Genomic DNA, 15,833 nt, shown 5'->3' with positions numbered 1-15,833 from the left:
GTTCGGCGAAAAGCTCTGGTGGCGGCAGCGTCCAGGGGCGGGTCCTTTCCCTGAACCCAGACTCGGGCCAATGGCTGATACCGGAGCGACTTGCCACGCGCGGTCCTGCCCGGCCGACCCTTCGGCGGGTGGTCCTTAAATACCGCGTCGACACCGCCGCCCCGACCACCCGCTAGCTGTATCTGTGTGTATAGTGCTTGCGTACTTACTCTGCACGCCGCAGGGCCGAGTGGATCGCACCAACCCCTCCAACCCTGTCTCCGCCACCGCTACACGCGGTGATTTCGGAATACATTTCATAAAACCACAACGCGTATCTATGCATATGTTGTATGTATATATTATATACATGTATACACGTCGTACAGGGTGCAGTATCTGGAGAATTGTTGTCTTATAACAATTTCAAATCTAGAAAAATATTAAATGTAAAAATTGTGTGTAACGCCATTACAGCTTACAAACTGCAATAGATACGTATTTGAGAATAAAAAATAACGTGCAATCATATTCTCATACTGTTGAACAGAAAATTAAAATACCTATACCGGTTAAATATCGTATAATGACAAACGAAAAAAAAAATAGGGGAGTAGACTCTAAAACCCTGATAAACATTTACAAATCATTAATTAGATCAATTTTACATTACTGGATCACCCCTATATATGACAGCGAAAAACTCCGTACTAGCAATATTATTGATGTTATCCATGACGCTGGCCTAAGAATGGTATCGGGTGCCTCTAGAAGTAGTCCCATAAACAGCATAATTATTAGGTATTACTGGAGATTGGAGAACAACCACTTAGTAGTCGAAGAAATCGACTATGTTAAAATAGATACGCAATTTGAACAGCACACTGAACCAAAAATAACGATAAATATAATACAAATATATATTTATTTGACAAAAATATCATCAATAATGACCCCATAAACACTTTTATCAAATTGATGAAGGTAAATTTGTCATCTCGGAAATTGAAAGTTTGTTTATAGAATTTGTATCAGTTTAATAAAGTATTTATTGAGTCAATGAATTTAATTTAATACTATTGATGAATCCTTTTTGACCTTAAAAAAATGCATTATTAGCTAATAATAAATATATTCTTTAGGCTGTACCAATAATTTAAAAACTTGACAAAATATTAATTATATAAAAAAAAATATTGTAGTTCAACTAAAAAAATATTTGGATTATTAAAAATTTTTTTTTCATTTATTATTTTTATTTTAAACATCTGGCTGTACAAGTATGTAATAAATTCATCATTATTTCATACTGGCTTTGCGATGAAACCAGGATATTTTCATATATGTAATCAATATAATATGTATAAATATTAATGTAAAATTATTTAATACATACACTTTCAAATACAGATAATTATAAATATAAAATAAAATAACATAATATTTTAGAACTTGAAAAAAAATATTGTAATCATTAAATTAGTCTTAAAAACAACAAAATAATTTCATATAAGAAAAACAATAAACAAAATAATTTAATACTTTAGTATTTAGATACATAAATGTAATGAATAAAATTATTGATACACATATTTTAACATTGTGCCCATAGATTTGAATCAAAATAGTAAACATAACAAAACAACAGAATACTTTGGATATAAAAATCAAATTAGTTAGTTTAGATATAAAATGGTATGTCATGAAGATACAACTATATAAAGTGCAACTGACCCAGTGAACGAAATTTACACTTAACAAAAATGCTTTTAATTGCAGCAAAAAATTAATACAACCTATGCACAAAAGGATTAAAAAGAATGAATGAGAGCTCAAGTTAGAAATAAATAATGTATTGACTAGAGAAGTATTCGTAAAACCGCCGCGGACAACGACAAAATATTCATTTGATGTGTCAATAGCGAAAAAAAGAAACCTAAATCGGCTAAATCATACATAATATGCAAAAATGTATTCTACGAAGCAATGAACAAATTACTGGACCACATACTTAAGTATAAAAACAGACAAAGAGTTGGGTTTTGCTGCAGTTATCCAACAAACCGAGCTTTCTGACAGGTTGTCGGATAATTGTAGCATATATACAGCTGAGGAACTCGTTACATATAAAGCCCTATCGGCTATCTTATAAAATAAGTACCAACTTGCGAAATTAAAAGTACATCATTTTAATGGACTCCATGAGCACTTTATCTAATCTAGTCTTAGTAATATTAATGACGATAACGCTATCGTTATTAAAATAATCAACTTGACTCATAAATTTAACAATAACATTATTTGTTCATGGATATTCGGTCACTGTGGAATACCAAACTGGTTGTGAAAAAGCGGACATACTTGCCAAAGAAGCCAATAACCCACATCAACGAACCCTCTGGAATATAAAATCAGACAAAGATATAAAAAAAAAATTTCAAAAATAATTCTGAGAAATTATAACTACATAATATTATGTTATACAATATTTACATAATATGTATATATGTTTAATGTATAATAATGATATGTACCTATTGTATTTGTATTATTTTAATAATAAATAAATATTTGTTGAACATATTATTATTTAAAATTATGTTATTATTATGTATGTAAAAATTAATGAAAATGTGAATAAAAATAATTTTAAAATATCATATAGTATAATAACTAACATTTATTGAAAAAATAGGTTACTTTAGCTTGGAAGACTTCGATGCATAGTAATTTCGTGTACTAAGGCATTTTGTTATATTTTAACTGCATTGGAGAACAATGAAGTATTCAGTGTATCGATAGAAGAAATGAATTCACGCACGCCTTTCACTGCTGCCAGTGCCTCCTGTAGACTTCCTATTTGTGGAGTTAGATCCTTTTCTTGATCTTGGGTCTCATCTTTTTCTTCGTCACTTTCTACCTCATTTAGCGTGGACATATTCGTACTATCGTTGATATCGGTGTATAATTATCAAAATCAAAAATTAATTTGCCATAAAAGTGTACGTTATCTAGAGTGTCCGGTATTTAGTGATTTTCCTATATAAAAGTGGTGAAAATGTCCCCGCTCCTGTATTTATTCTTCGTCAGATTATTGGTCTAACTGCATGAAAAATCCAATAACTTAGAACCCCCTTAATAATAATTGGGATTATCCATATAGGCGACATGGACGCCAATGTGACTGCGATAGCGGTGGTTCAAAAATCGGTTAAGATCTCGGAGGATAAGCGTAATCCCGGTCCACACGGAGTCTGGTTTTTGTTGTGTTTCTGTTTCTGTTTTTGAAAACAATTAAGATAATCCCGTCTGTCTTGGGAAAAGTTGAGCTTATGTTTTGTTTTGTTTTCTCGTCGTTTGTGGACCTGGCATAAGAACCAAAAGTGCCGTTGCACTCTCGCGAGTCTCCGTCATCGATATGCACGAAATTGCACAGTCCGCTCCAATTGCACTCGCCACTCATCCACCCAGGGCCGACCACGCCACCACGGGCACATAAATAGGTAATCACCAGCCAGTAACTACAATTGTTCAATCTACATCAATGCTATTGCGTTTACCCCCACTCATTTTTCTATCTGCCCTGTCTTTGTATATTGCATTTTGTTTTTTTTTTCGCTTGTTCTTATGATATTATTTAAGTAGCATTTTGTTTTTGTGTATTTTCACAAAAAATATTAATTTGTGCAACCGTTCGAGTAAACAAATTCTGAAAAACCAGAAATCTAACATTCTGCTGCTGTATAGATGTGTTCAATGTTAGTCAACTTGTTTTCTTAAAACGAGTAGGTATTTTTAAATTCTTCAAATATTTAGTGGTTTTTCGTAAGTTTAGGGAAATTATTATATGAGTGATATTTAATAAGCTAATCTGTACAATTGTACCTATATTGGTATAAATGTTGCGAATTTAAGGCTGTTGGTGTCTGGTGATCAAAAATGTAATAACAAAAAATGACCTATATATTTTTATTATTGTAATAAAGAGAAACGCTACCCTCTATTCTCGTTTTGATCCAGTACGGTTATATAATAATTGTTGTTGCCAAAACTATCTTAAATTAACGAACTATAAAATAACAGTTCCTAGAGGGAAATGCATTATTAAACATTTTTCAACGATTACCAAGGTGCAGTGTACTATGGTGTTACAACTAGTGAATAAGGGTGTATTTTAATTGTGAATTGGTTTTTTATTTAGAACTAACGACGCCGGGAGTATCTGAGTAAACTTGCTAGTTTTCTATTGCTTCCTCAAAAGGTATATACTCAATACTGTAAGTTTCATCATTTATTTAAGAAAGTAAAAAAACAAACCACAGTTATATTTAAATTATATTTACTTACCTACGTGTTTGACTTCCAAAAAACTTAATTTTGTTGTTGAAAAATTGTACACGGCAATATATAATACAAACAGATTAATTGAGTACGAAATTAGATAGTTGTTATCGCTGATTTGAGTAGCCATCAACTCATCTACAACATGACGGATATCGGAATATATTTGAATAGGAAGGTACAGTTATTTAAATTTTAAAGAAATTATAATATGAAATACAAATGTATAAATTTAATTGATGTTCAAAGTAAAAAATATTATGAAGAAAGATATATAGATATATATATGTATTTAACAAATGTATATAGATGACTTCTGACTCAACAATATAAGTTATTATTAATACTTCCTCATAAATAAATTGATTATTATGTTTCGTAGAATACCCACTCGCTGATAATGAAATCTTAATTATTCAATTATATTTAAGTTCAGATTAATTTTATGACAAAACAATGTTATGACAAACAATACCTAAAATACACCTACCTACACAGAATCATTATTATTTTATTTTATTGTTATGAAGGTACATTATTATAATGTACCATATTGTGGAATTGATTATTGCTGTATTGCGTATACACAAAATTAGGAGAATATTCCATTTATACAATTTTTTATTAAAAAACAACAAATAAACTTTAATATTATTAACGACTTTTATTTATGGATTAAAACAAAAGACGTTTACTAGTAAATAGTAAATTCCAACCGTCTAGTGTATCTACATAATATGATCAGTGCTGTAACTTCGAACTCGTAAATGGTAAATGATATTTGAGTATTGATGTCAAATGCTAAAATTAGTTACAAAAAAATGCATAAGCTCTAAACTTACTATTTTGAATTCGAAGCAGAGCAACGAATGTATTGTTTTTTATGTTTTATAATATACTTTTTTGTCTATCTCCACCTGTTGAAGCTGTAAATGCTTCAATCGTCAATTTCAATATGTTTTCCAATAAGAAAGCTAATCTATTAGTAAAAAAAAAAATAACTATTGGGTACCTCTCTGCTGTACATTATTATTTATCATGTACCCATGTGGCCGTGGGTGTCACTATAATGAATATACATGTTGATTTTTTATAAAATCATTGTATACGAAAAATGTTTTTGAGCGAGGAAGATCTATCAGCCTTAATTTATTGTAATATTTTCAAATTACAAAAAATATAACTAAAATTGCTATCCTCCGTTTAAATTTATATTATTTTTTGTCTACTTAAATGGAACTTTGTTTTAAATTTTCAATCATTACCTTTACAATTTGAACGTTCTATACGTTTTTAACTACTAAATATAAAATAGTTTGTACGTTTTCAATTTAATAAAGTTTGTCAACATTTGAAATAAGATTATAAAAAAATCGTAATTGTGTTTTTTTAAATATTTTCAACTGCTATTTTAATAATATATATCAAGAACCTTAAATTCAATTTTAAAGTTTTTTGACCCAACAAATAACATTATGTCCACCAAGTCATTGCAAAATAAATGGAAACGAATTAGCCGACCAACACGCGAAAAATACATAGCAGTATCCGAAGCTCCCTAACAAAAATACAGTACAATATTAGACACATAAAATTAATCACACAGAATATTTGGCAAAATCACTGGTCAAACCAAAAAACTGAGAATCGGCCACGTCTACGTACACCTAATAAAAAATCAACCACCTACAAAATGCATGCAATGAAGAAGAAGGTTATTTGGAGAAATTGCTCCTTCGAAATTATTGATAGGTCGGTGGTCCCCCTGTCACAAAATACCTAGCCTGTAGCCACCTAGGTGACTAGATACTTAAAAGAAAATAGAAATACATATTAGATGAATATGCGTCTTACTCATGTAACCAATAAGGCAATAAATCTCTACAAATATATGCACTATGTATAGTTTGTAAATTTGAATTTTTATGTTGGAAATTTCAAATATTTACTGTTATTCGTTTTTTAATTACAACAAAATAAAACAATCACTAAATGAAAAATCAAGTAAATATCTTAATCTAAATAATTTGAGCTTCAAACTGTCATAAAAATTTAATTTGACTCTTTTGTTTGATAAAGATAGAAGAAGTTATGAGAAATTGTATATTCAATTTTCAAATTTTCAAATTTTAGATATAAAACAACATTTTTTTTTAATTTCTATCTCAAAATAATTTGCAAATGTTCGTGATTTTTACGAATTTTGTTAAAATATGAACTTTTGGCACTTATAAACAATTATTGCGAACTTAAACTCAATTTTTTTTAAATGTCCACTCATAAAAACTTAGGAAGAATCTTGTATTACATTTTCAACAGAGCAAAAATTGGTTTATCAACATTAATTTAAAAAAACTGATAATCAAAAATTTCATATGCCTATAAATAGCTCAACATGAATCGAAATATTTTGATATTTTATGGTGAATAGAAAATGCTTTTATAAATTTACAGTGAAAATGTCATGTATCTACGGTAATTTTTTAGGTAGGTAGTTATTTAATTATTATGATCTATCTATCTGTATTTATGTATTTAAAAATGAAGTAGGTACCTACGATTATGAAGGATTATAGACTTGGAAACTACTGAACCAATTTCGACAAAAATTTCAAAACTCGTATGAATATATGCATCAGGAAACTTTAGAGTGGTTAGATCCACATTCGAAAATATACTTTGGTACATGCTGAATTTCCCATAAACCCAGATTGGTACACCTATATAGTGCCGTACTGCCGTACATTATGTTTGTTTATTTTAAATTATAATGCAGCTAGTATTATAATACAACATTTAAATATTTATACCAAACACTATTATTATTAACTTTTGATTTTTGAGTCAAAACCGACTTATACCGTAGAACAGTGAGAATCGTGATATAAATAAAGACCGTAGCATAAAATGAATCTAATGTTTTGTAAATATTAATGTATATTATAGCATGAAATATTATAATAATGTACCAACGTAAGTTTCTTCCCACGAAACATATTTAAAGTTACAAAAAAGTCACTAAAATCGTTATTATTCGTTCAAATATTTAATTTTGTCAAATTTACAAATATCTATAAAAAAAAAAATAATACATATTATGTATCTTCAATATTTTTAAAAACTAGTAATAATGTAAGAGGAACCATAAATACATTAAGATTTTTGACAGCTAACATATTTTTTGATAATTATTGAATTAAAAATCGAACATTTAAGCACTACTTACCTAAAGAAAATGTGTATTTAAATTTCAAACATTTAATGACAATTTCAAATATCTTCGGTTATTTGATTTTTAGTACCTAATGGTTTACACTGAAATAAGAAAATCGACTTTATCTAAGACTAAGTTTGAGTAAAATTTCTAATTATTTCTAGTTATTAAAAAATATACCGGACATTAAATTTACTCTTCCTTGAGCACGATAACAATATTACTATTAGATCACATTCATATTTCACAACAACTATCAGTACCTACTTATTAGTGTCTTGCTACAATTTGTTATACTGATACAAGTACTTATTATAAAATATGTATTATTAATATTGTTTTCTAACTTTATAATTTCCGCTGTTAAATAAAAAAATGGCCTAGAACTATTTTTTGCTACAGCAAAGTGGGAGCAGCTTAGTTAATTCAATAGCATTCAGCCAATGTGCACTGACGCCAAAAAATGCTTATTTGTTGTTGATATAAATGTTTTATCCAAAAATCTCAGGATTTCTTTTACACCAATCCAACTGTCTGAAACAACATTTAAGCCAAATTACTACCTTTTTTAAGGTGTATGCAGTGGCGGAACCAAGGGGGGTGTTTTGGTTGTATGGAGACCCCCCTTGAACCGTGTAATAGGAAATTTATATTTAATTATATTCAATAACTATTGAAAAAAAATGTTCAATCTTTTTTTAAATTTATAATGTTAACTGCCATCATAATTTATTTTTAAGTATCATTAGAAAGTATTGTTTAAAATATTATTAAAACAGAATGCAAATGTGTTATCTTATATCTAGTGTTATAATTTATAACTTATAAATGTTACTATGCCTTTTGTCTTTAGTCCATAGTATATCGACAAATTCGGAAAATAATCATGACTAAAAATAAATATATTATCAAAACATTTTAAACCCAAAGATGTCTATAAAAAAAAGGTTATAGTGCAGTATAGATATATATTGGTCTTATTGTTTTAAAAAATATATTTCAGCACACAGTATCTTTATGTATATATTTACAACAACCTAACATAGATTTAATTCAAGCTCTCGACCACATTGATAATGTTGTACAGTACAACTCAATTACATAAAGTTAGGAATAATGTAAAACGAATTTTCAAAATATTTTGTTGAACTTCAGAGAAAATCAAATGATTTAGATTTTGAAATAAAAATGCGTAGAATTACAAAGACAGACTTATAGACAAAATATTCCAAGTAAGACGGTTCAAGATTATTTTAAAGTTTCTTTATTTATACCTTTTTTAGATTCATTCATAAGTCAGTTAAATGACAGAATTATTAATCATAAAGAAATTATTCAAGGGTTTCAAATGCTTTTTCCAATTGAACCTCCAACTAAACAACAAGAAAATTTGATTGAAAATTGGTGGAATTTTATACTAATGACCTGGAAGATTCATTAACGGTTTTAGCTGAAGTAAAAATTTGGCATCATCAAGTTTTCAAACTACGACTGGAAACCAATTTAAAAATGGTTACTGTAATTGAAGTGATCAGTAATTGCAATAATGCCCTATATCCCAACATTTATAAGCTACTGATAATTCTATTAACGTTACCTGTAACATCTTGTGAAGCCGAGAGGTCATTTTCAACTTTAAAGCGAATAAACACATACCTCAGAAATTCAGCAGCAGACAATAGATTAAATGTTTTAGCAGCATTGAATATTCACCGAGAAATTAAAGTTGATACATATGCCGTTATAAAAGAATTAGCAAAGAAAAAAAACGATTAAACTTTGCAATTTAAAATTTATAATATTGTTATATTTATAATTATTAATTTTGTAAACTTCTTGAAAATTGCTAAAATTGTATGTAATTTTTATCTAAACATGCGTGATATAAATTGTACATTTAATAAAACGTTAGACATCAGTGGTGCATTCAGAAATAATTATGATAGTGGTTTGATTCAAATCGTTTGAACAAAACAATATAATAGGGTAAATATTAAATGGTTGTCTGAGATTTTCTACTCAACTTTACAAAAAATAATTAGGGGAAACTGTATATGCTACTGGCAGACATCTCCCTTGAAAAAATTCTAGTTGTGCCACTGGGTGTATGTTTAACAGTAAATTCATTGGAATTACCTACTCTCAAATTTCTTCCTCACAATATAAATTTTAATTCAGTCTGATGTGTAACAACTATAATATGACAAACACAAATGTCGCATATACCAACACTCAATTTTGAAATCAATAACATTAGAAATGTGTTAAAAATTACATTCTTAACCGTATATTAATTATTTTAAGTTTTAATAAATGTATTATTCTTTTAAGGGGTTTATTTCTGCTTATTGATCATTAGTGTATAAAAAATATGAATTTAACATTGTAAGTAAGGATTGTTTAAATTGTTTTCCAATACTTTAAATTTTAAAACAACTGTTTACTGCCAAAATTGAGAATACATTGAATTTAACTGCTATCATATTTGAACATTTTGAGTTTGATTATGTTCATACAATAAACAATTCTCAAATTCAAGCTAAAACACTTATCGAATACCTTGGGATTTAAGGTACAGATGTCTAATTATAAGAATTTTTTCAAAATTTAGAAATATTTGAAGTATTAAGAAACTTAGGAAACATTTAAAAACGTTAAGGAATGTCTAAATTTAAGTATAAAAAAAGAAAATGAAATAATTTTTATGTTTTATATTTGTCATACAATTAAACCAAACTATTCATGCATCAACTTTTCTTTTTGTCTTGCCAACTTCTTTTTGGATACTTTCTTCTTCTCAGCCTCATCCTTGGGAACTTTAGCAACAAACTTCTGCTTTTCAGCAAGAATTACTTCAATATGACAAGGTGAGCTCATGTACGCTAAAAAAAAATGTTTTAATTAATAAATAGTAATATCAAGATATAATATTGTAAGAAACTTTAAATAGCCAATCGATCTCACAAATTTGGTCCATTGAATTAAATTTATGATTTTAAATAAAATGATAGATAATTTAATACTAGTCAATTGATCTTTTAAGAAGACGCTACACTGCCATTTGTTGTTTCAAGTCTTACAAATAGGAAACATTTTAAAATGTTACGCTCGGCAGATCACATTTAGCTTTGTTAATTAAAATATTAAGAGTGAATTGACTTCTTATGAAATTAATAGGTAAGGTTATTATTTAAGGCATCCCATAGTTTTTTTTTATTATATTTTAATTTTAAAGTGAGCCAGTAGTATTTTAAGATGCACCAACAACTTACTGTTTTAAAACACTCATTTACAAAATTAAAATATAATAAAAAGCCTGTGATTGCCCTGGATAATTATCTTACCTTTAAATTTTAAATGTACAAATATATAATTTCATTAACAATAAATTAGAATGACTTAATGTTGGAAAGCTTAGATAAATAAAAAAAATTTAAATTATTTGGACTCGCATTAAATAGCAAATGGAGCTAAACATGATCTGCTCAGCGTAACATTTGATGTAACACACTTGTAAGAAGGAAACAATAAATGTCTGTGCAGCATCATAAAAGGAGAAAATACCTTACTGTTGTTTTCAATATAACAATGAATTAACATATAACCAAATTTAAAAGGTCTGAATATGATGTATGATCTTAGGAAGACTCTTTTGTATGCTCATAATTTACAACAAAATTAAATTATTAAATAATATTCTATAAGCAACCTAATTTTTATCACCAATGAATAAAAAAACTGATACCCAATTGTCCTAATATTGATCACTTAATCAGGATCGGTGCAGCTCTAATAAAAATCCTTTGACCATACCACTTCTTAATATACAACAGAAACCTAACAGAAATAAGGTTGTTCAAAATAACTAATATTCATAAATGCATTTATTAATAACTGTATAATTTAATAATTATTCAAGTAATAGCATTAAAATAATTCAGCTACACTATCATCTAAAATTAATGTATAAATTTAAAATATTTTATTTGTATGAATCTTTGTAGGGAATTTGACAATGGAAGTTTATATTTTATTTAAAATTTGAGCAATTTGAGAAGTGCCTTTAACACGGATCTATGGTAAATACATTTTCAGCACCTCTATTGTTGGCGATTGCATACCTAAATAGAATAGAATATAAACATAAACGAGAGGCTGATGCAGCAAAAGCAAGTCAATTATTATTGCTTAATATTTGCAGTCCTAAACTCTATGATTGAATGCTATATTGCTATAGGACAGATCATCATTTTTCTAAGGATGCCATTTATGCCTTCTTCAAGGACAGTAGGGCATAAATTATGTATTGTAAAAATAATTCACAAAATAGTGATGTCCTTTTCAACAATGTATTTTAAAAAATGGTTGATTAATATTTCAACTTAAAAATAGAAAAACTTATTGGCAATTAAAATTGAATGTTATGTTAGTTGTTAGGTTAAATAACATACACAATTCAGTACAATGATACAATATTATATAATATTAAACTAATTAATATGAAAAATCAATTGAACTTACGGTTAATACGACCGTGGGCTCTGTAAGTACGTCTCCTCAGACAAGGAGCACGGTTTATTTGAATGTGTTCAACAAACAGACGATCTACATCCAAACCTTTAATGTCAGCATTAGATTCGGCATTTCTCAAAAGCTGTAACAAGAACTCAGCAGACTTCTCTGGCCAGCGACCCTGAGTCATACCCCACTGTTTGGCCTGTAAAAACGAATGGAATAAAATTGAAGTCAAACCGTTAAAAATATAATGAAGTTCATTATTTCATACTTGAGCACAACGACCAACACCGCCATTGAACCTCCTGAAAGGTACACATTCTTTCTTGTCCTTAACATTCTTCAAGTATTGTACTGCACGACGGAGAGGCATCTTCTTGATAGTTTTAGCTGTCTCTCTCGTGTTCTGTAACAAAAAAATCATTTATTAAAACGACATCAGGGAGTATGAACGCTAACATGTGTATGAATAAAGGGTTAATTAAACTCAAATACCTTGAAATGAACTCTTAAATTGGAGCCCCTTGCCTTACAGGACTTGGTTGGATTTTTCGGTTCCTTAGCGTATCGACCCATGGTTGGGTCTATCAAACAAAAGAGAAAATGTAATTAATATTGAAAATTCTAACAAATATAAGTAAAGAGTAAGAATACGAATTGAATTTCAATATTTAAGTAAGGGTTTCAAAAATGAATGAATGGATTGAATCAGATAAATATCCGCACACTTACCTCAAAATAAACGGGAGTTGAAAAAGAACTAACAAAATAATGGAATACGAAATATCTACTCTGTTTAGGTTTGACGACGATACGGACGGATAAAAATTTAAGGTTAGTCAGCAGTGTGGCCATTACAACTGAACGTAATTCCCGTAAAACATATTACCACTGGGAATTGGATCTGATTGTGTGGTGTAAATCATGAACCACGATCTTAGAAGATAAGGTGATAACACTTCGTGAAAAAGTGGCACAATTTTTGACGACATTAATTAAGTGAACATAAATACCACTAAAAAAAATTTAAAATTTAGTTCAGTTTGTACGCTATGATATGAAAACTGAAAAAAACTTTATCATTTAGTTTTTCGCTTTTAATTTTTAAAAGATAATCGATAGAATTGAAATCATATTGCAAAAAAAGAGGCAGGTTAAATTTTTGAATAAAAATATGTCAATTCAATATCTCTTTTTCACACTATTTTTTCGTTCATTCGTGTTTACCATTTTATAAACATTTACAAAATGTCATGGAGAATTTTTTTTTTATTCATCATAGATTCATGAAACATTCTACTTCTTCCTTATTTTGAATTGTATAGACACAAAGCAACATTCAAAATATTTAGATTTATTTTAACCTGCTTGTTACATGAACCTATTCAGCAGAACGTTTTAAGGTACGCCAGTATTGATTTATAAATTAGTAAAACAGGTAGAAATGTTATAAATTTGATTGGTATAATATGAATTTTAGACTGTTCTCAGGCCCCCCACCCCCTCTCCGTGATCAGGCCACTGATGGTTACCATATATCTTGGGTTATTCGTTTTTGAGTCACATTAAAAAAATTAAAACTGATTTTGTCGAAACTTGGTAATTGCTTACTATATTATCAGAGTTCACGTATAATAAGTAATAACTATTAACTATTATATGTCTGTTAAAAATGCTACACCTTCACAGCGTGGTGTTTTTTGAAAATATATTTACACAAAAACCACTTAATCACACAAAGAAAATCGCTTCTCTAGTGAACAACAGAACTTTGATACACATATTTTATTAAACAAACAGACAAGCTTTTGAATGTTTACATACATTTTTACAATATTACAATGTAAAAAGTAGTAGGCATCAAATATATTTAATATTGTATTGCTACAATGTTACTGCCGACCATTATTGAGAAATACGATGTTTGTAAATCAATATATTTATTATGTGGCTAGTGGCTACTTAACTACTTTGTTTATAGAGCACGCTTAGTGTTGGTCCAGCCGGCCTGTCTATCCTGGGGCCCTAGGATTTTTTATATATTGGGGGCCCTATCCATATAGGAAAGAAATTTTAAAAAACATCTTAGTTAATCCACGATTTTCAAAAAAATTTTTTGTGTAATATTATATATTTTATGTAACATATTATATTTTAAATAAATCAGTCATGGTGGGGTATTACAACAACATGCATGTCATTACTAAAATTAATGGTAACATTTTAAGTTTTTTACGGTTTCAGGTTGAAACAACAACAAAATAAGTTTAAAAATATTTATTGTTAAAGTAATGAGTTCAAAACGTGTATACCACATACAGGTATTTATCGATTTATATTTTAGCAACAAAGAGACAAAGTAATAGCCACATAATAGGTGTATCAATTTACAAATATCGTATTTCTCAATAATTGTCGACTGTAGCAGTACAATATTAATTATGTTTGATACCTATTACTTTTTACATTACAAAATGTTTGTCTGTTTGTTCAATAAAGTATGTGTTATCAAAGTTCTGTTGTTCACTAGAGAATCGTGGGTTAACTTAGATTTTTTTGAAAATTTTTTTCCTCTATGGATTGGGCCCCCCCAATATATAAAAAAAATTCCTGGGCCCCCAGCGTAGACAGGTCGACTGGACTAACACTAAGCATGCTCTATAAACAAAATAGCCACATGATAAGTGTGATTTACAAATATTGTATTTCTCAATAATTGTCGGAAGTAGCATTGTAGCAATACAATATTAAATATATTTGATGCCTACTACTTTTTACATTGTAATATTGTAAAAATGTATGTAAACATTCAAAAGCTTGTCTGTTTGTTTAATAAAATATGTGTTATCAAAGTTCTGTTGTTCACTAGAGAAGCGATTTTCTTTGTGTGATTAAGTGGTTTTTGTGTAAATATATTTTCAAAAAACACCACGCTGTGAAGGTGTAGCATTTTTAACAGACATATAATAGTTAATAGTTATTACTTATTATACGTGAACTCTGATAATATAGTAAGCAATTACCAAGTTTCGACAAAATCAGTTTTAATTTTTTTAATGTGACTCAAAAACGAATAACCCAAGATATATGGTAACCATCAGTGGCCTGATCACGGAGAGGGGGTGGGGGGCCTGAGAACAGTCTAAAATTCATATTATACCAATCAAATTTATAACATTTCTACCTGTTTTACTAATTTATAAATCAATACTGGCGTACCTTAAAACGTTCTGCTGAATAGGTTCATGTAACAAGCAGGTTAAAATAAATCTAAATATTTTGAATGTTGCTTTGTGTCTATACAATTCAAAATAAGGAAGAAGTAGAATGTTTCATGAATCTATGATGAATAAAAAAAAAATTCTCCATGACATTTTGTAAATGTTTATAAAATGGTAAACACGAATGAACGAAAAAATAGTGTGAAAAAGAGATCTTGATTTGACATATTTTTATTCAAAAATTTAACCTGCCTCTTTTTTGCAATATGATTTAAGTCCGATCGGTTATCTTTTAGAAATTATAAGCGAAAAACTAAATGATAAAGTTTTCTTCAGTTTTTATATCATAGCGTACAATCTAATCTAAATTTTTTTTAGTATGCATCCAAGTTCCAAATTATAGTAATTTTTGAGTAGTAGGAAATATTAACTGATAGTTACTAAATTACAGTATAATATATTTTGTACTAATCATATTTAAACACATTATTATTTAACAACACATTTTTTTTTATGTATATTAAAACCTTATAATTTATATGTATATATAAAAGAACAGGCCT

General features: G+C 28.5%; 2 protein-coding genes across 2 annotated transcripts; one reads left to right on the top strand and one right to left on the bottom strand.

The window, feature by feature from the left end:
* Positions 1-3,147: 3,147 nt before the first annotated feature.
* Positions 3,148-9,310, top strand: LOC111036271 (52 kDa repressor of the inhibitor of the protein kinase-like). Its single transcript, XM_022318255.1, has 2 exons — positions 3,148-3,211; positions 8,985-9,310. Exons 1-2 carry the CDS (start codon positions 3,148-3,150, stop codon positions 9,308-9,310), a joined length of 390 nt encoding a protein of 129 aa, XP_022173947.1.
* Positions 9,311-10,230: 920 nt separating this feature from the next.
* LOC111036267 (60S ribosomal protein L17) lies at positions 10,231-12,913 on the bottom strand. Its single transcript, XM_022318249.1, has 5 exons — positions 12,782-12,913; positions 12,545-12,633; positions 12,321-12,455; positions 12,056-12,251; positions 10,231-10,416 (listed from the first exon to the last, which is right to left on the bottom strand). The coding sequence occupies exons 2-5, from the start codon at positions 12,623-12,625 to the stop codon at positions 10,271-10,273; spliced, it is 558 nt and encodes a 185-aa protein (XP_022173941.1). The 5' UTR covers positions 12,626-12,633; positions 12,782-12,913; the 3' UTR covers positions 10,231-10,270.
* Between the last annotated feature and the right edge of the window lie 2,920 nt (positions 12,914-15,833).

This window comes from Myzus persicae, unplaced genomic scaffold (assembly GCF_001856785.1).
Source record: "Myzus persicae strain clone G006 unplaced genomic scaffold, MPER_G0061.0, whole genome shotgun sequence".
NCBI lineage: Eukaryota > Metazoa > Arthropoda > Insecta > Hemiptera > Aphididae > Myzus > Myzus persicae.
The sequence above is the reverse complement of the archived record's forward strand: the minus strand, read 5'-3'. Positions and strand labels throughout refer to the sequence as shown.